The 24,129-nt window shown below is 44.4% G+C and overlaps 1 protein-coding gene across 30 annotated transcripts in view; it reads left to right on the top strand.

Annotated features, from left to right (window-relative positions):
* kcnma1a (potassium large conductance calcium-activated channel, subfamily M, alpha member 1a) overlaps positions 1-24,129 on the top strand; it is a 260,694-nt gene that overhangs the window by 79,539 nt on the left and 157,026 nt on the right. For 29 of the 30 annotated variants that reach the window (XR_006770679.1, XM_045722188.1, XM_014215489.2 and 26 more), the window contains exon 2: positions 17,801-17,971. Coding sequence is in view for 29 of the 30 variants with exons in the window: in XM_045722188.1 (XP_045578144.1) it covers positions 17,801-17,971 (171 nt within the window). In the remaining variant the exon portion in view is untranslated. The remainder of the gene's footprint in view (positions 1-17,800; positions 17,972-24,129) is intronic. The other variant, XM_045722190.1, reaches the window with a different exon arrangement.

Below are 24,129 nucleotides of genomic sequence, written 5' to 3'. Positions count from 1 at the left end.
ATGTATCTTCAGAAAATATAACTTTAAACTTAACCTTAGCCGTAACTACACTGCTATAACCTTATGCCTAACCCTAACCTTAAATTAAGACCAAAAAGCTAATTTGTGTTCATAAATACCCCATTTTGACTTTGTGACTGTGGTAACTGACAACCATTTCCAAGTGCGAGTGTCACGTAGTTTACACACCTGAAAAAATCTGATTTTGTTCATGCATAATAATCGGGAGTGTACAAACCCAGAAATCCTTGTTAATGCATAATCGGAAGTGTACCATCCCGGAAATACGTGTGTCAGTGCGTGATCAGGAGTGTGCAGCGATCTGCGCACATATTTGAGAAATTGCCGCTCACCTCCCGCTCACGCCCATTTTCACTGATGGTGTACAGGTTGGAAAATACCCGGAAACCCAGCTGCATAGTCTAGCCTACTATGCGCCCTGTGACTCTGGCCCATTTGTTTGTGAGAAAATGTGAATGGGATCAAATTTGGTTTATATTCAAACTTGGGCTGTCTAGGCTACCTAGACCTTTTAATTCCAAAATGATTCACTGGAATTAATCAATAAATACTAGCTGACAGTCTGAGTAAATGTTTTACAAGGCCTATATTTGCTTAGGTCAGGACTACATGATGCAAACCTGCATAATGCAAGCTCAGCCCTGTCAGTTTTGTCTAATCATGTTGCTTTCTGTGTCTGTGTATAGGAAACCCCCCACAAGTACAAGGTTCCTGCAGTTTGACTGGGTTTTCATCCTCCCAAGGCCAGGAGTTTTTCCAGTAGTTATTTTTGAACCATTTGACATGATTAAAAATACCATAGTCCCAATATAACCCATAATAAGTATTTTTACAACAGATGAATCTCATCATACCGTATAAGGTCCAGAGTTTTACCTGGTTAGGTTACCTGATCAGGAAAACCTTTGGCCGGCAGATTCTTTTTTTTAACCACACCGCTCTGGGACCTGTGATTCCACCTCTGTCCCAGTGGGTCTTTACTCACACAGCTGCTTTTGCCTGGTTAGACTTTCACCTGGACTAGCTGCCGACCTGAATGTTTGGTTGGCTGAACCTGAAGTAATTCATATAAATTTGGCTAATGAATGAACTACCGGTGAGCAGATGGCTTGCTGTTTGAAACAAAGCATGTTCTCGTGGAACGACTCGAGCGCACTGACTTGGCCGTCTGTTTTCAGATATAAAAAATATGGAGGGAGCTCAGATCTAATGTGCGCATCCTCAGCAAACAACATGACAACACATCACCAAAAATAACACATGCTCTGTGTAGATCACAACGTTCTCGATCTTCTCTCTCCATCCATTGAATATGAAACCACATTGATCTGATCGTACTAACCAGGTCAGTTCTGCTTTTGAGAGTTCATTGGGCCAAGGATGGATGGGAAGATAGAAAGAAATTAGATCACAGCAAGTCATTCATTGTCTCAGTCCCAGCACCTTGTTGCAACTGTGTTTAAAAATCTGCGATGGTCGTCGTTTCTGGGAGGTTTCCGGGTGTTGGCCTTCAGGTCCTTGATCTGAACAGGTCACACAGCATGCAGCCAATTAGGTGTCTTCTTCGTTCAAGACATTTTCCCCCTCCCTCTGTGGTGTTTACATTTAGTGGCCAGGTCTGGTCTTCTGAGGATGGTAATAGGGCCTGTTTTCACCTGTCTACATCTGGTCAGACTCCTAAGGGCTCACAGAGACAGAGATGGAGGGAGAGTGAGAGAGAGAAAGCGATGGAGGGAAAGAGATGGAGTGAGAGGTCGAGAGAGCTAGATGTAAGCTAGATGTCTGTCATTAAGAGAAAAGCTCATTAAGGGCTGCTGAGGCTGATATGGGCCTTAGGCCAAGCTCTCTGACTGGTTGCAAGATGAGGCTGTTGTTGTTGGTTAGTGAGGCGATCAGAAGATCAGACTGGGTCATTCACAGGAGAACTGATATACCTCCAATGGTTTTAGTTCATATAGGAAGTCTTGTTCAGTCAAAGAGGAGGTCATGACCTGGAGAAGTCATGTTTGTTGTAATGAGTCGCTTTTTATTTTGGTCCCCAAAGAAGTCTCTTGGCTTTTGTTGGTCTAAGGCTTTGTGTTGATCTGAATAGCCATTCTTTCTCATAATTTAAGCCGAATGGACTTCCAGTTAGGGTTGGGCGCTACCCAGATTTCCATACCTTCATACCGTGCCTGTGCCATCCCGGGATATAAAGTATTACCGGCAGTGCACACAAGGAGTGCACATAATTTTTTTCCAACGTAAAAAATGACCCAAAAACGTCAGTTACCATAATGTTAATAACATGCTAACTAGTACTAAGAAATCCCCATAGCGGATTCTTGGTAGATGCTATTGAGCGCATGCAAACATTTACTCCCAAGACAGACAACCCAGCTCAAAAATGTATGCAAATATCTCAAAGCGCAGTTTTCAGCACGCACAAAACAAATGTTAGACAGCAGGGATCATAACGCAGGAAGGGATTGTCTCTGCAGCTGTTACCAAGAAACTTGATCTTGCAAGCTAACATTAGCAAGTTATCAAAACACAGCTGGAGAGAATTTATTTGGCACAGTTAGATAACTTAATAGTTATAAGATATATAGCTGGCAAACATTCGTAGGGAATTTTAAGTGTAACTTGATTACCCTACTCACTTAAGTTGTGCTGCAGGAGTGACTGACCTCACGAAGCTCCCGTTTTGCTCGTTTTGCTTCTTTGTAAACAAACTCAAGCGTGTGGCTCAAACAGCTGTTTTAGGAAACTAGTACCGGTAAGGTTCATAATGAGAAATTATGAACGCGATCTGCTTTATCTATTTCCTAGTGCACAAGTTGACTGCAGATATTTATTTTTAAAGTTTTTTGTTTCTTATCATGGTCAGCTATAGTTTAGGCTAACTGAAGTCTGTAAATCATGGGATGTTAGCACTCTAGCTAGCTATCAAACGGCTGCCATTAGCTTGCGCTACAGAGCTAATGAGGGTAAATCTGTGGGTTGTCCCATAGACAGGCTGCTCACCGACTAATGCTAAGAGTTTTTGGCTAGCTCTCCAAAAGCCTGTTCCCTACAATCTGCTCCACAGCTGGCTCTCATACTGGGACAGTGGTCTGCATCTAGGTCGCAATATCTAATTTGTCATTCATGCAGCTGCAAAGTGTGTGTGGGGAAGCGGGCACCAAGCTTATCTCTTAGAGTTTCACACACTCTTTGCTCGGGGTATGTGAGGAAGTGCCCCATCATGAAAAACAGAGAAGAGGGATATTTTTCTCTCTTTCAAGGCTTTCCATCTGCATCAAAGGCACTGCTTGGCTGGGCTGCAGGCTCTGACGTGAATCACAGATACTGTAATACTCCTTAATCACAGATTAATTTAAAGTGTGGCCACTGTCATTAGCGGACACAAACACTGCTAGTAGTTGTAGTAGTATTATTATCATTTTTATTGGTAGTGGTATTAACACTTATAGTAGCACACATTATGGTAATTGTTAAAAAATATATTTTTTAACATGTTTAAAGATGTGACACTGTAGTTCACCGCTAGAATATAAGCATACAGCACTTCAATTTCATAGTGGCGTAGTTGGCTACAGGTTTTCTGTATAAATGCAATGTAAAATCCTCACACTGTACTGATGTACTGCGGTGCGGTAGGGTGTGCAGGCTATATCTATAATGGTAAGATCATGTTAAGCCATGCACGTTAATGTGCTTAAAGGTTTTTGAGACGGAGAGACCGAGAGAGAAAGTGTGTTTGTGCGTGCTGCTATGGGAGATATGAGTGGAGCTGGAAGCTCAGTGGTTAGCACATCTAGACAGCCTGTGTGCTAAGAGATATACTATTACCTTCTGATTCATTGGTGAAGTAACCAGTGCCGACACAAACCTACCCCCAAATGAAATGGAAATCAATCCTCGTTCTAACACCCACATACACACACACACACACAAAGGCATGCACACACAAACAGGCACGCACTCACACACACCCTGTGTGTTATAGCAATAAGAGATGATTGAGGTGACTGAATGCATATACAGTAGGCTCTGAGGCTAAACCAGCCAGAGCAGCACAATGACAAGAACATGTTGTTGTAAGGAATAATGGAGGCAAAGGGGGGACAGCGTTATTCCAAAAAACATTGTAGAAAAGGGCAAGAAAGTGTTATTCCAAACAACATATTGGAAATATGGTGTAAGCACGAGCATTATTCCAAAGAATGTTGAGGATACCGTTTGATGAGAATATTTTTCTATATGGAGACCATTGCGATGTCATTTTCAAAGCAATATGATAGTTTCTGCTTTTATCATTTCAAGGGTACCACAGTTTCATGTGTTCTTCAATTACAATGAACCATTCATAATGTCAGCCATGTAGGCTACATACAAAATGGTGGAAGTAAAGAGCCTCAGGTAATTGTGTCACTGATGGCTGGGGCAGAGTGAAGGCTGTCACTCAAGCATGCTCTTTTCTTCTCATTCCACCTACTTTCTGATTGGTTAAGAGGAAGCTCCCTCTGGCTACGACTCTTACTGGAGCTGCTCTCCATAAGAGAATACTGTACACATTTGACACAAGGAATATCAAGTTGGCAAAAATAAACACTCAATATTGCAAATAAATGTATACGTGTATATATTTTTCAAACAAGTTGTACTATATGCCCCCTGCCTATAAAATAAAGAGAAAACACCCCAAAAAATACATCAGTTATTTCAGTCTAGAATCTAGATTGTTGTTTGAATGTGTCATCTGAAACGGTGCATATCATACCAGCAGCATTAGGTTTGAGAACCTTGTAGGGTTTTTATAATAAATGGCCGTTTGCAAGTGGCCCTTTTCAAGCTTGACTTCATTTGCATAGATGAAACACAGGGGAGCCAATGATTCCCCTGGAAAGTTAGTCCTCGTGTATCACCATAGAAACAAGCCATGTTCAGAGTCAGGAAATAGATTCAACACGCGTCAAGTTGAAAATATAATGGTCTGATTATCGTATGTGAGTGTATTTGCATGCATGCGTTACCCTGTGTGTGTATGTGTGGGTCTAATGACTTTGAAACATCCCTACTTACTTTTTAAGTGGGAGAGTTATTCCTTGAACATTCCAGGTTCTCATCGATAGCCCAGTAATGAGGATTTGGTGTTTTAGCTGGTCCTGTGGTTTGTGTTTTCTAACGATCTCCCTTGTGTTCTGTTGCCAAGATGATTAAGGGGGCCAATTGGCACAGCTTGATGCTGAAATAGGAAGTGGCTGGAAGCGGCTCAGGAGAGGTTCCGACGGATGCGGAGTGATTGACAGCCGAGTGACTTCACCTTGTCGTTTGTTTGTGTGTGTGTGTGTGTGTGTGTGTGTGTGTGTGTGTGTGTGTGTGTGTGTGTGTGTGTGTGTGTGTGTGTGTGTGTGTCAGGGCTGCGGGGGTGGAAGGGTGATATTCCTGGCATCCTCTAATGTCACAGAGACACAGGGGGTTGCTTGGTTAGTTGTCCCTAGGTGGCCTGGATTGGGTTCAGTAGGCACCAAACTGGAGAAAACATTTTCAAATCGAGTAAAACATGAGGTACTACCTTTCATTTTCTGTGGCAAAATGTTTCGCTACATTGTGCCCTACCTATCACGACCCTGATCTACCTTCTCTGGTTCCTCCACCACAGGGCTAGTGGGTGTGTTCAGCAACAGACACAGCAGCGAATGTCAGCTTGTCTGATTCCCGTGCTATAGTAACCCCTTAGGCTTCGGATATGGACGTACTTATTCAGAAATGCTCAGAGAAAAATGAGCAGCTCTGGGATAGAGTACCTCTCAACAGTAACAGCATCCTATACGTGTCTCTTCTTGGCATTTGTTCTAAGACGTTGGTATGTCTGTCAGCTCGTCCTGCTTTCTGACGTTGGGGATGGATGTCACCTATTTAGTTTGGTGTGCTCAAATCTAAGACTAATCCTCTTTAGACCGGAGGCCCTCAAAATAGGCCTGCGTTATAAGGGGAGAGTTAATGTGGTGCTGGACAACCTCTGTGTGCTGTTGATAGCTTTGTCACACCTTGATGAGAACATTTAATGACCAAGAGTAACCCCATGATGTAACACTGGTGGCAAGAGGTGGAGTCCCTCCCTCCCTCCGTCCCTCCTTGTCTGCCTTCCTTCCTCTCTGTCTGTCTTTCCTTCTGGTTCTCACGACATTTTTTTTCTTATTTTACCAGGTAAATTGACTGAACACATTCTCATTTACAGCAACTGGGGAATAGTTACAGATGTGTGTGTACGTGGGCACATATGTACGTTCATGCATACGTGTTTGTTTGTGAATGTATTTGTCACAGAATTCTAATATAAATATTCCAATGTCCCAGATGTTTGTGTCAGACAACAGGGCTAGATTAGGATCCAGACCGACAGCACTGTACCTGTGTAATCCCTAAATCAAACACATGGCATAATGGCACCCATCCTAATCCCTTCAATCGTTATCCTCCAACATGCTCTGGGCCTATATAACTGTTAAAGTTATTCATTGAAAAATTGATAACCATAATGTAACATCATACAATAACATAGCTTGGTATAGTAGGGAGGGTTATTTAAAGTGAGAACCTAGAACCAAACCAATTCACAATGCAATATCGTAACTAGCTACAGGGTTCCCTATAAATACTAGTACTGGATAATTAATACTGGCCCTGTATGTACCTATACATCAATCATTTCATTGTAGATGCTAGACATGCAGTTAATAGCAACATATTTATATTTAGATAAGGAATGACACCCACTTCAGCAACATTTAGCTCCAAGGGCCTTTTAAGTTAATATGTAGAGTTTATTAACCCCCTAGTGTTGTCATGGTACCACAGGCCTGACCTAGAGATAGGAATAACTGCTGTTCTGAGACACATGGCAATCTGGGAATTAGCTAGTGTCCCCGCTGTGTGTGGAGGTGCGTGTGTGTGTGCACACGTATCTGTGTGTGCGGACTGAGTGTGTGTGTCTGCGTGCACACTCTAAGTTCCTGTGTTTTAACTAGTCTCTGAAGAGAGAGGGTCTGACCACCCTGACCTAGTGTAGGCCATGTAACCCAGGGACATTAGGTAACTGTACCGGCTTTAAAATAGCAAACGGGGGAACAGAGTGTGTTATGAGATTCACTCGTTTTTCGCCTTGTCCCTCCCTGGGTGAGGCTATATATAGCACCTCACACTGGAATAGAGTTTTCCCCAGCGATGTGGACCAAAGCCACAGGAACAGCTGCGCTAAAGCCATGTCCCTAGATCAGCTCAGTCTCGTTCTACCTCACTCTGCCGGTGTCTTACTGTCTCTCTCTCTGTCTTTTCTCTTTAAAAATGATTTTTTTTACCCCCTTTTTCGACCCCATTTCGTGAAATCCAATTACGATCTTGTCTCATCGCTGCAACTCCCCAACGTGCTCGGGAGAGGCAAAGGTCGAGTCATGCGTCCTCCGAAACATGACCCGCCAAACCGCGCTTCTTAACACCTGCCCACTTAACCCGGAAGCCAGACGCACCAATGTGTCAGAGGGAATACCGTTCAACTGAAGACCGGCATCAGCCTGCAGGCACCCGGCCCGCCACAAGGAGTCACTAGAGTGAGATGAGTCAAGTAAAGCCCCCACGGCCAAACACTCCCCTAACCCGGACGACGCTGGGCCAATTGTGCGCCGCCTTTAGGGACTCCCGGTCACGGCCGGTTGTGACACAGCCTGGGATCGAAACCGGGGTCTGTAGTGACGCCTCAAGCACAGCGATGTATCTGTCTAACCTTCTTTGCATCGGTCTCTATTTCTCCGTCTGTCTCGCTGTGTGCCTCTCTGTAACATTCATTATAACCAGGTCTCCCCTAATGTTAATTGGTCCAGCAGTAAAGTCAACTGAGCTCCTTGTACTACTGTAGCAGATTTTACTGAGCTTTGTTTTTTATACATTCATTGGATAATGGAGTATAACACAGAATATATTTGCGGAATGGTTGCTAAATTGGTAGCCACTGACCATGGCAATCAATGGCATGTGGGACAATACATTTATTTTATTTAAAGGAAAACGATGACAATGAAAATACATTTTGGAAATTGAATATTACATCAGTCATAATACAGTATACTGGCAGAATTAAGTAGCTCTGTAGGACTAACTGCAGAAAGACATGGGTGTGGCTTCTGCTTGCATCAGTCCTCTACAATACTGGTGGATATAGACTGAGTGTACAAAACATTAAGGACACCTTCCTAATGTTGAGTTGCACCCTCCCTTTTGCCCTAAGAACAGCCTCAATTCTTCAGGGCATGAGCTCGCCAAGGTGTGGAAATCGTTCCACAGGGATGCTGGCCCATGTTGACTTCAATGCTTCCCACAGTTGTCTGAAGTTGGCTGGATGTCCTTTAGGTGGTGGACCATTCTTGATACACACGAGAAACTGTTGAGTGTGAAAAACCCAGCACCGTTGCAGTTCATTACCAGTGCGCCTGGCACCTACTACCATACCCCGTTCAAAGGCACTTAAAAAAAAAATCTTGCCCATTCACCCTCTGAATGGCGTCTGCTAAATGACTAAAATGTAAATGTAAATACACAATACATGTCTCAATTGTCTCAAGGCTTAAAAATCCTTCTTTAACCTGTCTCCACCCCTTCATCTACACTGATTTGAAGTGGATTTAACAAGTGACACACTCCCAGACACATAGAGACACACACCTACACTGCTGGCTACTCCGAGATGGATCTTAATATAGCTGTGATATCCTTCACCATAAGGTCTGCTCAGTCCTCTTCCCAAGGCAGCCATATTTCTCACCTTAGCCAATTAATAAGTCATTCACTGTTTCTCTCTTCACTGCTGTTATTGATTGCAGCGCCCTGATGATAGTATTACAGGCATGGGTCATTTTAATGTTTTGTACAGTTAGTGTATATTCAGTTATGAGTCTATCTGTGTGGATGTGTGGCAGGAGGGTTGAGGACAGTCTATGTAGGGCCTTATTGCTTACATAGATAAACTGTGTCAACTACAGAGGCCAACCTCTTGGCCCGTGAAAAGGAACATATTTGCACTCCTGCTGTTCTCTGATCCGTTCTCACTCTTGCTCTCTCACTCTCTCTCTCCTTCCTCCTGTTTTATCCTCCGTCCTCTCATTCGCTCACTCTCCTCTCTTACTTTCTCCATCAAACACTTTCTCTATCTCTTTTTCCATCCCTTTCTCCATCTCTCTCCCTTTCTCTCTCAATCTTCCCCCTCTCTCCATCTCTCTCTCTTTCAGTTTGACATCACAGGTGTGTATATATAGCAGATGGATTCTCTCTTGGCAGCAGTCTTTCTCTGTCCCTGTAGTGAGCTAGGCCCAGCGCCGGCCAGCCGCTTAAATGAAATGAAGTAGAAACACTTTGTTGTTTACATTGTCCTCTCCGATCTGTCTAGACATCAGTTTCGACTTATATCCATTATTCATGGTTTCCCCACTAAAACACACACACGTACGTATACTGTGTGTGAGTGGTTATTAGTGTGCCTGTCCTCCTCCAGTCATCTCAGTTAGATTTATTCCTCAGCCCCTGCCAAGCACATGTTACCACGGCTACATGCCTGGAGAGCTTTGAAGCAGGTGGCCATCCAACCAGAGCGAAACATTAGCCGTGCCCGCGAATAGTGAACACACATACAGATATAGTGAGCGCCACAAACACATACCCCTCCGTATTTGCACCATGTGAAAGGGACGAAGCATTCTCGGTATTTGGCAAGGGAGGACTGAAGAGGGCAGGAGAGGGGTGAGGTTACAGCTTTCTGCGCTCTGGTAAGATGTGAAGACGTTATAAAGATCTTATATTGCCTTCTAGCACCCAATAGTGCTTTTTAACACTTGATATTGGCACTCTTGACAAACCATGGCTCCTTATAATAGTGGTTGTATAAATATGAGGTATTAATTCATTTATAATGCATTACACACCGTCCATACATTATTATCCAGCTAAGCATTCATAACAGCTCATAACTCCTGAATAGAAGCATGGATGTTTGCCTACAAAGCAGTCCTGAACCCATTTCCCACTGCATTCCTGGACTGCGTCCCAAATGGGACCCTAAAAGAAGTGCACTTCTTTTGACAAGAGCCCATAGGTAACAGGTTACCATTTGTGGCACTCTCCTGTTATGTGGGGTATATAGGCAGCAGATAGCCACTAGAACTGTATCTAAGGCAGCCTTTTAAAAGGAGGTTATTGCCATTTGTTATGGCAGAAAATGTAATTAGGAAAATGGCAGCTGTGGTCATGTTGGATCATTTAAGGAATATAATCCAATTTGAACTGGACAATCCTCTCCAAACAGACTGTAATGGGAAAAACCGTTTGTGTGCCAGCCAGCCAGCCAGCCAGAAAGGAATACTACTGTCACTTTGTCCCTGATAGTCTAGGAACTATATTGGGTACTGTAGTGGCTGGGTTGGTATGTACACTACATGACCAAGAGTATGTGGACACCTGCTCGTCGAACATCTCATTCCAAAATCATGGGCATTAATATTGAGTTGGTCCCCCCTTTGCAGCTATAACAGCCTCCACTCCTTCTTGGAAGGCTTTCCACTAGATGTTGGAACATTGCTGCGCAGACTTGCTTCCGATCAGCCATGAGCATTAGTGAGGTCGGGCACTGATGTTGTATGATTAGGCCTGGCACGCAGTCGGCGTTCCAATTCATCCCAAAGGTGTTCGATGGGGTTGAGGTCAGGGTTCTGTGTAGCCCAGTCAAGTTCTTCCACACCGATCTCGACAAACCATTTCTGTAGGGACCTCGCTTTGTGCACGAGGGCATTGTCATGCTGAAACAGGAAAGGGCTTTCCCCAAACTGTTGCCACAAAGTTGGAAGCACAGAATCGTTTCAAATATCATTGTGTGTTGTAGCATAAAATATTTCCCTTCACTGGAACTAAGGTGCCAAGCCCGAACCATGAAAAACAGCCCCAGACCATCATTCCTCCTCCACTAAACTTTACAGTTGGCACTACCCATTCGGGCAAGTAGAGTTCCTTTGGTATCTGCCAAACCCAGATTCGTCTGTTGGACTGCCAGATTGTAAAGCGTGATTCATCACTCCAGAGAACGTGTTTCCACTGCTCCAGAGTCCAATGGCAGCAAGCTTTACACCACTCCAGCTGACGCTTGGCATTGTGCATGATGATTTTAGGCTTGTGTGCGGCTGCTCGGCCATGGAAACCCATTTCATAAAGCTCCCGACGAACAGTTATTGTGCTAACGTTGCTTCCAGAGGCCGTTTGGAACTCGGTAGTGAGTGTTGCAACCGAGGACAGACAATTTGTATGCGCTACGTGCTTCAGCACTCGGTGGTCCTGTTCTGTGTGCTTGTGTGGCCTACAGTTGACCAGGGCAGCTCTAGCAGGGCAGAAATGTGATGAAAGGTGGCATTCTATGACGGTGACACGTTGAAAGTCACTGAGCTCTTTAGGATGGCCATTCTACTGCGAATGTTTGTCTATAATGATTGCATGGCTGTGTGCTTGATTTTATACACCTGTCAGCAACGGGTGTGGCTGAAATAGCCAAATCCACTAATTTGAAGGGGTGTCCACATACAGGACCAGTCAAAAGTGGACACACCTACCATTCAAGGGTTTTTCTTAATTTGTACTATTTTCTAGAGTGTAGATTAATAGTGAAGACATCAAAACTATGAAATAACACATATGGAATCATGTAATAACCAAAAAAGTGTTAAACAAATCAAAATATATTCTATATTTTAGATTATTTTAAGTAGACACCCTTTGCCTTGGTGACAGCTTTGCACGCTCTTGGCATTCTCTCAACCAGCTTCATGAGGAATGCTTTTCCAACAGTCTTGAAGGAGTTCCCACAGATGCTGAGCACTTGTTGGCTGCTTTTCCTTCACTCTGCGGTCCAACTCATCCCAAACCATCTCAGTTGGGTTGAGATCGGGTTATTGTGGAGGCCAGGTCATCTGATGCAGCACTCCATCACTCTCCTTCTTGGTCAAATAGCCCTTACACAGCCTGGAGGTGTGTTGGGTCATTGTCCTATTGAAATAGAAATGATAGTCCCACTTAGTGCAAACCAGATGGGATGGCGTATCGCTGCAGAATGCTGTGGTAGCCATGCTGGTTAAGTGTGCCTTGAATTCTAAATAAATCACTGACAGTGTCACTGGCAAAGCACCCCCACACCGTCACACCACCTCCTCCATGCTTCATGGTGGGAACCATGCATGCGGAGTTCATCCGTTCACCTACTCTGCGTCTCACAAAGTCACACTGGTTGGAACCAAAAATCTCAAATCTGGACTCATCAGATCAAAGGACAGATTTCCACCAGTCTAATGTCCATTGCTCATGTTTCTTGGCCCAAGCAAGTCTCTTCCTATTGGTGTCCTTTAGTAATGGTTTCTTTGCAGCAATTGGACCATGAAGGCCTGATTCACGCAGTCTCCTTTGAACACTTGATGTTGAGATGCGTCTGTTACTTATTTGGGCTACAATCTGAGGTGCAGTTAACTCTAATGAACTTATCCTCTGCAGCAGAGGTAACTCTGGGTCTTCCTTTCCTGTAGCGGTCCTCATGAGATCTAGTTTCATCATAGCGCTAGATGTTTTTTGCCACTGCACTTGAAGAAACTTTCAAAGTTCTTGAAATGTTCAGGATTGACTGACCTTCATGTCTTAAAGTAATGATGGACTGTCATTTCTCTTTGCTTATTTGAGTTGTTCTTGCCGTAATATGGACTTGGTCTTTTACCAAATAGGGTTATCTTCTATATACCACCCCTACCTTGTCACAACACAACTGATTGGTTCAAATGCATTAAGAAAGAAAGAAATTCTACAAATTAACTTTTAACAAGGCACATCTTTTAGTTGAAATGCATTCCAGGTGGCTACCTCATGAAGCTGGTTGAGAGAATGCCTAGAGTGTACAAATCTGTCATCAAGGCAAAGGGTGGCTATTTGAAGAATCTCAAATATAAAATATATTTTGATTTGTTTAACACTTTTTTTTTGTTACCACATGATTATTTCATAGTTTTGATGTCTTCACTATTATTCTTCAATGTAAAAGAAAACTTGAATGAGTAGGTGTGTATCCTTTTTTTTACGGGTACTGTCCATTTGTGTATATATAGTGTTTCTTCTCTTGCTTCATAGTTCTTGGAATGAGATGGATTAGTATGTCTAGGGCCCTGAGTTTTCCATGACCTGGCAAGGAAAAACTCAGGGCTCTGACTCTGTGGCGTCAAACACAAACAAACCAAGGGAAAAAAAACAATACATGTAGGTCAGTTGTATTCTGGGTATTTTCCACCTGTTCAGTATTCAGACTGTTGGAATACCTTAGGATGTCAGACACAGTATCATGTCACCCAAACACACACTACTGTCCCAGTCTGCTGACGTCACATAGTCCATTAACCAGAGACTCCGTTGGCATGGTTCTGACTCGTCTGTCGGCTGGTCCAGAGCATACCTGGGTGCAAACACTATTTAAAATCATTCCAAATACTTTATATGGACTTGATTGAGTTTGCCTGGCTTAATGAACCAATGGAAAAGTCCCAAAACGTTAAACTCCAGCCATTTGACAGTCGATGCAGACTTACGCAAACGCTCGAAGTATATAAAATATTTCACATAGTGTTTGAACACAGGTCTGGTCCAGAGTGGACGAGCAGTGCCAGTGGGTCGTAATTAAAGATGAACTACTACCCTGCCGTTAATCCAACCCAGCTTCCTTGGAAGGGAGAGCGGGCCCCCGTCGAGAGCTCTGAAAGTTACTGGGGTGCCAGGGATTCTCTGTGACGCCATTCGCTGGGCTACACCCTATGGTTTAAGGGCCTAGCGTTAACACAGGCTGACCTTTACTCTACCTCGCCAGGCGGTATGCACTATGTGTGTGCTTGCAGTCAAACCATGCAACTTAATGGCTGAAGGGGAAACATGTCAAAGGAAGTATTATTAGAGTGAGTGGATGTCTAAGCAGCTGCGTACGTAAGTAGCACTGCAGAGTATGGCGAGTCGATGCGTTACAATGCAACTGTGCTCTGCTCATTCATTCAGACACAAGATGAAGGGTTGAGGGGCCTGCATGACAACATTAGTCGTATGCCACTATACACCCCTAGGATGAATGAACTTACAGGCCCATATGGGCAAAAGCAACTGAACGACTACACACACTCACACATGAACAAACACACATTCAACATATGGCAGAGGCGTGTTTGACAACCCTGACAGTGTGAGATATGATGGAAGTGTGTGTGGGTGTATGTGTCTTTACCTCCACTCTTATGCATCAGCAGCCAGAGCCTCACATTGACATGCTAGAGCTCTTTCTCTCCATTACACTGTCTATAGGGACTCAAGTGATTGCTACCTTGGACCTCTTACTGTAATGCAGATCTTATGTCGGTTCATATGATCATTCTATGAATATGGTCATAGATTCTAGGAATACTTTAGATGGCACCTTGTGGAGCTATACAGTACATGTACCCTCCAAGCCCACTCTCCTTTCAGGGACATGGTGCTAGATACTCTTGTAGAACATTGCAGATAGAAATATAACCTATAGAGCAGCAGTCATGATTCCCTATTTCTATATGAAATAATAAACTCAGCAAAAAAAGAAACGTCCCTTTTTCAGGACCCTGTCTTTCAAAGATAATTAGTAAAAACCTAACTTCACAGCTCTTCATTGTAAAGGGTTTAAACACTGTTTCCCATAGTTGTTCAATGAACCATAAACAATTAATGAACATGCACCTGTGGAACGGTCGTTAAGACATTAACAGCTTACAGACGGTAGGCAATTAAGGTCAAATTTCAAATCAAATTTATTTTTATATAGCCCTTCGTACATCAGCTGATATTCTCAAAGTGCTGTACAGAAACCCAGCCTAAAACCCCAAACAGCAAGCAAAGCATGTGAAAGAAGCACGGTGGCTAGGAAAAACTCCCTAGGAAAAACTCCCTAGAAAGGCCAAAAACCTAGGAAGAAACCTAGAGAGGAACCAGGCTATGAGGGGTGGCCAGTCCTCTTCTGGCTGTGCAGGGTGGATATTATAACAGAACATGGTCAAGATGTTAAAATGTTCATAAATGACCAGCATGGTCAAATAATAATAATCATAGTAGTTGTCGAGGGTGCAACAAGCACGTCCGGTGAACAGGTCAGGGTTCCATAGCCGCAGGCAGAACAGTTGAAACTGGAGCAGCAGCACGGCCAGGTGGACTGGGGACAGCAAGGAGTCATCATACCAGGTAGTCCTGAGGCATGGTCCTAGGGCTCAGGTCCTCCGAGAGAAAGACAGAAAGAGAGAATTAGAGAGAGCATATTTAAATACACACAGGACACCGAATAAGACAAGAGAAATACTCCAGATGTAACAGACTGACCCTAGCCCCCGACACATAAACTACTGCAGCATAAATACTGGAGGCTGAGACAGGAGGGATCAGAAGACACTGTGGCCCCATCCGATGATACCCCGGACAGGGCCAAACAGGCAGGATATAACCCCACCCACTTTGCCAAAGCACAGCCCCCACACCACTAGAGGGATGTCTCCAACCACCAACTTACCGTCCTAAGACAAGGCCGAGTATAGCCCACAACGATCTCCGCCATGGCACAACCCAAGGGGGGCGCCAACCCAGACAGGAAGACCACGTCAGTGACTCAACCCACTCAAGTGACGCACCCCTCCCATGGACGGCATGGAAGAACACCAGTAGGCCAGTGACTCAGCCCCTGTAAAAGGGTTAGAGGCAGAGAATCCCAGTGGAAAGAGGGGAACCGGCAAGGCAGAGACAGCAAGGGCGGTTCGTTGCTCCAGCCTTTCCGTTCACCTTCACACTCCTGGGCCAGACTATACTTAATCATAGGACCTACTGAAGAGATAAGTCTTCAGTAAAGACTTAAAGGTTGAGACTGAGTCTGCGTCTCTCACATTGGTAGGCAGACCATTCCATAAAAATGGAGCTCTATAGGAGAAAGCCCTACCTCCAGCCGTTTGCTTAGAAATTCTAGGGACAATTAGGAGGCCTGCGTCTTGTGACCGTAGTGTACGTGTAGGTATGTACGGCAGGACCAAATCGGAAAGATAGGTAGGAGCAAGCCCATGTAATGCTTTGTAGGTTAGCAGTAAAACCTTGAAATCAGCCCTTGCCTTAACAGGAAGCCAGTGTAGGGAGGCTAGCACTGGAGTAATATGATCAAATTTTTTGGTTCTAGTCAGGATTCTAGCAGCCGTATAAGGTCACAGTTATGAAAGCTTAGGACACTAAAGAGGCCTTTCTACTGACTCTGAAAAACACCAAAAGAAAGATGCCCAGGGCCCCGCTCACCTGCGTGAACGTGCCTTAGGCATGCTGCAAGGAGGCATGAGGACTGCAGATGTGGCCAGGGCAATAAATTGCAATGTCCGTACTGTGAGACGCCAAAGACCGCGCTACAGGGAGACAGGACGGACAGCTGATCGTCCTCGCAGTGGCAGACCACATGCAATAACACCTGCGGGATAGGTACAGGATGGCAGCAACAACTGCCCGAATTACACCAGGAACGCACAATCCCTCAATCAGTGCTCAGACTGTCCGCAATAGGCTGAGAGAGGCTGGACTGAGGGCTTGTAGGCCTGTTGTAATGCAAGTCCTCACCAGACATCACCGGTAACAACGCCGCCTATGGGCACGAACCCACTGTCGCTGGACCAGACAGGACTGGCAAAAAGTGCTCTTCACTGACGAGTCGTGGTTTTGTCTCACCGGGGATGATGGTCGGATTCACATTTATCGCCGAAGGAATGAGCGTTACACCGAGTCCTGTACTCTGGAGCGGGATCGATTTGGAGGTGGAGGGTCCGTCATGGTCTGGGGCCGTGTGTCACAGCATCATCGGACTGAGCTTGTTGTCATTGCAGGCAATCTCAATGCTGTACATTACAGGGAAGACATCCTCCTCCCTCATGTGGTACCCTTCCTGCAGGCTCATTCTGACATGACCCTCCAGCATGACAAAGCCACCAGCCATATTGCTCGTTCTGTGGGTGATTTCCTGCAAGACAGGAATGTCAGTGTTCTGCCATGGCCAGCGAAGAGCCCGGATCTCAATCCCATTGAGCACGTCTGGGACCTGTTGGATCGGAGGGTGAGGGCTAGGGCCATTCACCCCAGAAATGTCCGGGAACTTGTAGGTGCCTTGGTGGAAGAGTGTGGTACCATCTCACAGCAAGAACTGGCAAATCTGGTACAGTCCATGAGGAGGAGATGCACTGTAGTACTTAATGCAGCTGGTGGCCACACCAGATACTGTCGGGTAGTGTTGATTTTCACCCCCCCCCCTTTGTTCAGGGACACATTATTTCATTTCTGTTAGTCACATGTCTGTGGAACTTGTTCAGTTTATGTCTCAGTTGTTGAATCTTGTTATGTTCATAGAAATATTTACACATGTTAAGTTTGCTGAAAATAACGCAGTTGAAAGTGAGAGGACGTTTATTTTTTTGCTGAGTTGAGGTGTCTGATCAACAAAATGTTAACGCAATCTTTCTCTCTCTCTCTGTCTCCATCTCTCACTCCTCAATCTCTCGCTCCCCAATCTCTTGCTTCTCCATCTCTCTTGTTCTCTCCTCCATCTCTCTCTCTCATGCTCTCCTCCATCTCTCTCGGTCTCTCCTCCATCTTTCTCTTTCCTTCATCTCTCTTTCTTTTTCCTCCACCTCTCTCTCCCCCTTTTTTCCAGGAGGCCCAGAAGGTGAATAACCCTGCTAACAGTCAGGCAGCAGATGGGACACCTAAGGGTCCTGATGAGAAGGACGAAGTGGTACCTGCCAGCGAGGTGGGGTGGATGACCTCTGTGAAGGACTGGGCCGGGGTCATGATATCAGCACAGACACTCACCGGCAGAGTCCTGGTACGTGCCCGAAGCATGTTTGTGTGTGTGTGTGGCACTGTGCGTGTGTGTGTGTAGGGGTGTGTCGGTGCTTTTATTTTGAGCTGCTCTCAATGTCAAAGATATTCTACCTGGCGTTCGTATTACGTCAGAACGTGTGTGATGTCAGACGTAATAGACAGCAAAAAATATAACTGAGTTATTAAATTGACATGCCACTGGGATAGCATGTCAATTTACTGGGATACATTCTCCTTATGCCTTAATGGGATGTTTTTGTCAAATGGGGACTCAGCTGCATTACTGTTAGATTAGAGGGTGCGTAGAACATGTATGCTTGTGACCAAAGACTGACAGGGTACACAGGGGTTGGAGGGAGGGAGCAAAGGACCCCTTGTCTTTGTCTGCTGCGGTGTAATCAGCTGATAAATCTGTCTGCTAGGCAGGGCTAGAATAAAGCATCTGGACTCCCACCATGAGCTGTACTTAAAACCAGACAAAGGAAACCCCTACATGTCTCTATATTGATACATATAGAGACATAACATATGATAAGCCTGATTATAAGACATAAAGGCTAGTTCATGCTTGTAAAAAATAGTCATACTTGCAGGCTTTAGGTAAAGTACCAAAATGTCTTGATTTAGGTGTTTCGTAGATGTTTAGTGTTTCTGGTTTTGGGGGACTGAATAAATACAAAACTTGGAGCGTTGACCAAAACAAACACACAAAACTATAAAAACACCAACCCTAAAAGTGTAATTGTTAATATTTGGTGAGATGTGAATTCTTCACGTCTACTTAGAATATGTGTGGGGGTGTGTCCTCTCTAAAGTACCTGTCTGATATTGAGGAGAAATTAAGCAGAGGTCTGTATAGAGCAGTACTCTGCATAGAAATATCTCACCTACTGTGATCTGTGCTACTTCTGATATTGTCTAGGTTTCTGCACCATATGCCTGCTTACTGATGCTGTAATGATATGCACGGGAATGCACTCTAAACAGTTAAGTGTGTATGCAGGTGAATGAGTGTGCGTGTGCACGATTCAAGTGTTTGCACACATCTTGACATGTACAGTGTGTGTGGGTGGTGTTGTGGGACTCTTGCCATCCATCAGGCCTTTTCTGCAGATCAAAGCTGCGAGGAGCGTCTGTGTTCGCTGAACCTGTTTCCATGTTACCATAGCAACTACAGTGTAGCCGTACTCAATCATCTGAACTGTGCAGGACAGGGGTAAAACACACACAGGGTGGTGTGTATACCGTGTAGATTCAGTGACATAGGGAAAATAAAGAAAGAAACCGATGTATGCGCTTAGAGCCCTAGGTCTCTGTTCATGTGCTGGTCTTGATGACTTTGCTGCTAAAAAAGATCAAGTGTGCTCTGGAATCTAAATACACCTATCACAGCTTCACCTCAATGCCTTCTGTCGAGGGGGTACGCGTATGCACAGTGCATTCAGAAAGTATTCAGACCCTTTACGTTACAGCCTTATTCTAAAATGGATTAAATAAAATACAAATCTCATTAATCTACACACAATACCCCATAATGACAAATGTATTAAAAATAGATACCTTATTTACAGAAGTATTCAGACCCTTTGCTCTGAGACTCGAAATTGAGCTCAGATGCATCCTGTATCCATTGATCATCCTGGAGATGTTTCAACAACTTGATTGGAGTCCACCTGTGGGGAATTCAATTGATTGGACATGATTTGGAAAAGCACACACCTGTCTATATAAGGTCCAACAGTTGACAGTCCATGTCAGAGCAAAAACCAAGCCATGAGGACAAAGGTCCGTAGAGCTCCGAGACAGGATTGTGTCGAGGCACAGATCTGGGGAAGGGTACCAAACATGTTGACGGTATTGAAGGTCCCCAAGAACAGTGGCCTCCATCATTCTTAAATGGAAGAAGTTTGGAACCACCAAGACTCTTCCAAACTGAGCAATCGGGGGAGAAGGGCCTTGGTAAGGGAGGCCATCAAGAACCCAATGCTCACTATGACAGAGCTCCAGAGTTCCTCTGTGGAGATGGAAGAACCTTCCAGAAGGACAACCATCTCTGCAGCACTCTACCACTCAGGCCTTCATGGTAGAGTGGCCAGATGGAAGCCACTCAGTAAAGGCACATGACAGCCCGCTTGGAGTTTGCCAAATGACACCTAAAGACCATGAGAAATAAGATTTTTTGGCCTGATGAAACCAAGATTGAACTCTTTAGCCTGAATGCCAAGCGTCACATCTGGAGGAAACCTGGGACCATCCCAACGGTGAAGCATGGTGGTGGCAGCATCATGGTGTGGGGATGTTTTTCAGCGGCAGGGACTGGGAGACTAATCAGGATCGAGGAAAAGATTAACAGAGCAAAGTACAAAGAGATCCGAACATCTCTGAAGAGACCTGAAAATAGCTGTGCAGCGACAATCCCCATCCAACCTGATAGAGCTTGAGAAGATTTGCAGAAAAGAATGGAAGAAACTTCCCAAATACAGGTGTGCCAAGTTTGTAGAGTCATACCCAAGAAGACTCGAGGCTGTAATCGCTGCCAAAGGTGCTTCAACAAAGTACTGAGTAAAGGGTCTGAATACTTATGTAAATGTGATATTTCAGTTTATTTGTGATAAATTTGCTAACATTTCTAAAAACCTGTTTTTGCACTGTCATTATGGGCTATTGTGGTTAGATTGATGAGGGGGGAAAAAACAATATAATCAATTTTAGAATAAGGCTGTAACGTAACAAAATGTGGAAAAAGTCAAGGGGTCTGAAAACTTTCCGAAGGCACTGTAGTGTATGTACATATACTGAGTGTACAACACTTGAAGAACACCTGCTCTTTCCACGACATACTGACCAGGTGAAAGCTATGATCCCTTATTGAATTAATTTAAATCAACTTCAATCAATATAGATGCAGGCAAGGAGACAGGTTAAAGAAGGATGAGACATGGATTGTGTGTGTCATTCAGAGGGTGAATGGGCAAGACAAAATATTTTTGTGCCTTTTGAACGGGGTATGGTAGTAGGTGCCAGGCGCACCGGTTTGTGTCAGGAACTGCAACGCTGCTGGGTTTTTCACGTTCAACAGTTTCCCTTGTGCATCTAAAATGCTCCACCACCCAAATGACATCCAGCCAACTTGACACAACTGTGAGAAGCATTGGAGTCAACATAGGCCTGTGGAATACTTTCAACACCTTGTAGAGTCCATGCCCCGATGAATTGAGGCTGTTCTGATGCCAAAAGCAGGGGGGGCGCAACTCAATATCAGGAAGGTATTCCTAATGTTTGGTGTACTTAATGTAAACATTAAGAACACCTGCTCTTTCCCCATTTTGTAGGCCCGCAGGCCACCAGTTCTTAATGTTTGTACACTCAGTATACACACATGCATAAATGCATACATACATGCTCATTTGCGTTCCTACTGAAACAAAAAAATATTGAAACACAGAACAAAAACCTTTAATTTATAGAACTTATATTGTCCTGCCTTTCAAGCTTTGTAAATAACATTTACAACCAGGAACACTTCTGTACCGAATAGCCATTCAGGTTTCTCTTCATCACTACTCCAGAATAGGTCTGGTTTCTGTTGTTGTATTTTTTTTAAACAAATGTACTCTTAAATCGTATAAAGTACAGTAAAATACATGCAGTTAATTCTTGATCTTCTCATTTATGGTATTGAACCTACCTTCAATTTCCAGAGCCAGTATCCCCGTTCTCAAACACAAGGATCTTTTGATTTCTTGTTAGGTGAGAGGTGACATAGGGTTCTGGATCATATGTGTTTTGATCTGGTTTGAAGTTACGAATTTTGGTTTTGGCCATATATCAGTTGACCATTTTTCTTTGAGGGTTAACTTGTGTTGGATCATGTTGACAGAGCATCGTAACGTATTTCTAAATACGTGTTGTAGATCAGCTTCTTGAAATATGTCATTGAGTTCCTTTGTCCAAGGATAATTGTGTGTTTTATCCCAGTTGAAAATATGTTTTGTTATTCTGTCCCCTGGCATATTGATAACACAGTTTCATAACCTAATAATTTCACCCCTCTGTCTTATTTTCACTAGGCTCCCATCCCATGTCTCCTTGAATAGCAAGGGTTGGAGAAAGCTTATGCACTCTAAGGTAACGTCTTCTGGCTCTGTTCTGAATAGAGTTAGCCCTGTTTTGGCTTCTTTACAACACCAGATTCTTGCAGCATAGTTCAATATAGGTTTGTGTGTGTGTTGTCTTAATGGGAGCCAATACCCGGGCTGAATCACTGAAACCATTACAGCTCATCACATCGATCTCACATGGAAGCAACAGTGAGCAGGTGCAGACAAGCCTGTGTGTGTGTGTGTGTGTGTGTGTGTGTGTGTTTGTTGTTGTCTTAATGGGAGCCAATACCCGGGTTGAATCACTGAAACCCATTATAGCTCATCACATCAATCTCCCATGTAAGCAACAGTGAGCAGGTGCACACACACACACGTCCTCATTTTCCACCAGGTCATTCTCACCTTGTGGAACATTAAGGGAATGGTAGTTACATTTATCGGTGTGTGTGTGTGTGTGTGTGTGTGTGTGTATGTGTGTATGTGTGTGTGTGTGTGTGTGTGTGTGTGTGTGTGTGTGTGTGTGTGTGTGTGTGTGTGTGTGTGTGTGTGTGTGTGTGTGTGTGTGTGTGTGTGTGTGTGTGTGTGTGTGTGTTACTCTTAACCATTAGAGGGGGAAAAACTAAATTGACCCAAATGTTCTACCGACAGATATGGAGTTGGTAGAATAAGTATGTATGGTTCCAAATTCCATGTGAATTACTACAGCACTGCAGACAGAATATTTGGAGATTATTCAAATATTAAAGAGATGGTAGGAGTGACCGCCTGCCAGCATCTCTCTCGCTCGCTCTCTTTTTCTGTCTGTCTGTCTGTCTGTCTGTCTGTCTGTCTGTCTGTCTGTCTGTCTGTCTGTCTGTCTGTCTGTCTGTCTGTCTGTCTGTCTGTCTGTCTGTCTGTCTGTCTGTCTGTCTCTCTCTGTCTGGTGGGAGCGAGAGATCCTTTATAGCGATATGAAACGACAAAAGAAGAGTATCTGAGTGACTCAGCAGGTTGTGACACTACAGTAAATGGTTAATCCACTCACCATGTACCTGGCCTATAGACCTCTGGGTTTACTGTAATCTCATAATGTGAAGAGGAAGGGAATGCTTCCGGTGAAGGATTATATCCTCTCTATTATTGATATAGTCCTCTATTTCTTCTCCCTGCTATTACTGGACTCTGCAGGACCAGACTGCAGGCAGAAATGGGTCAAAGCAGACATCTTTCTTGCTTTATGGGATCTTGGGTGGGAACCAGTAACCATCTGCTGTCATGGCCTTTTCCCAGCCCTGTGGCGGTGGCCATCTCTCTCTCTCTCTCTCTCTCTCTCTCTCTCTCTCTCTCTCTCTCTCTCTCTCTCTCTCTCTCTCTCTCTCTCTCTCTCTCTCACTTAATCCCTCTATCCACATCGCATTGTGCTACAGAAGGTGGTGCGGACAGCATAGTACATCACTTGAGCCAAGTTCCCTGCCATCCAGGACCTCTATATCAGGCGGTGTCAGAGGAAGGCCCGGAAAACTCCAGCCAACCTAGCCATTCTCTCTGCTTCCACACAGCAAGCGGTACCGGAGCAACAAGTCTGACACTAACAGCCTCCTGAACAGCTTCTATCCCCATAAGACTGCTAAATAGCTAACAAAATGCCTACATGGACTATCTGAGTTGAACCTTTTTGATTGCTAAGTGTCAGGTCTGGAGGAAACCTGGCACCATCCCTACAGTGAAGCATGGTGGTGGCAGCATCATGCTGTGGGGATGTTTTTCAGTGGTAGGGACTGGGAGACTAGTCAGGATCAAGGCAAAGATGAACAGAGCAAAGTACAGAGAGATCCTTGATGGAAACCTGCTCCACAGCGCTCAAGACCTCAGACTGGGGGCGAAGGTTCACCTTCCAACAGGACAACGACCCTAAGGACACAGCCAAGACAACGCAGGAGTGGCTTCGGGACAAGTCTCTGAATGTGCTTGAGTTGCCCAGCCAGAGCCCTGACTTGAACCCGATCGAACATCTCTGGAGAGACCTGAAAATAGCTGTGCAGCAACGCTCCCCATCCAACCTGACAGAGCTTGAGAG

This window comes from Salmo salar, chromosome ssa01 (assembly GCF_905237065.1).
Source record: "Salmo salar chromosome ssa01, Ssal_v3.1, whole genome shotgun sequence".
NCBI lineage: Eukaryota > Metazoa > Chordata > Actinopteri > Salmoniformes > Salmonidae > Salmo > Salmo salar.
Note: the sequence above shows the minus strand (reverse complement) of the source record. Positions and strands in the feature narration are given on the sequence as shown.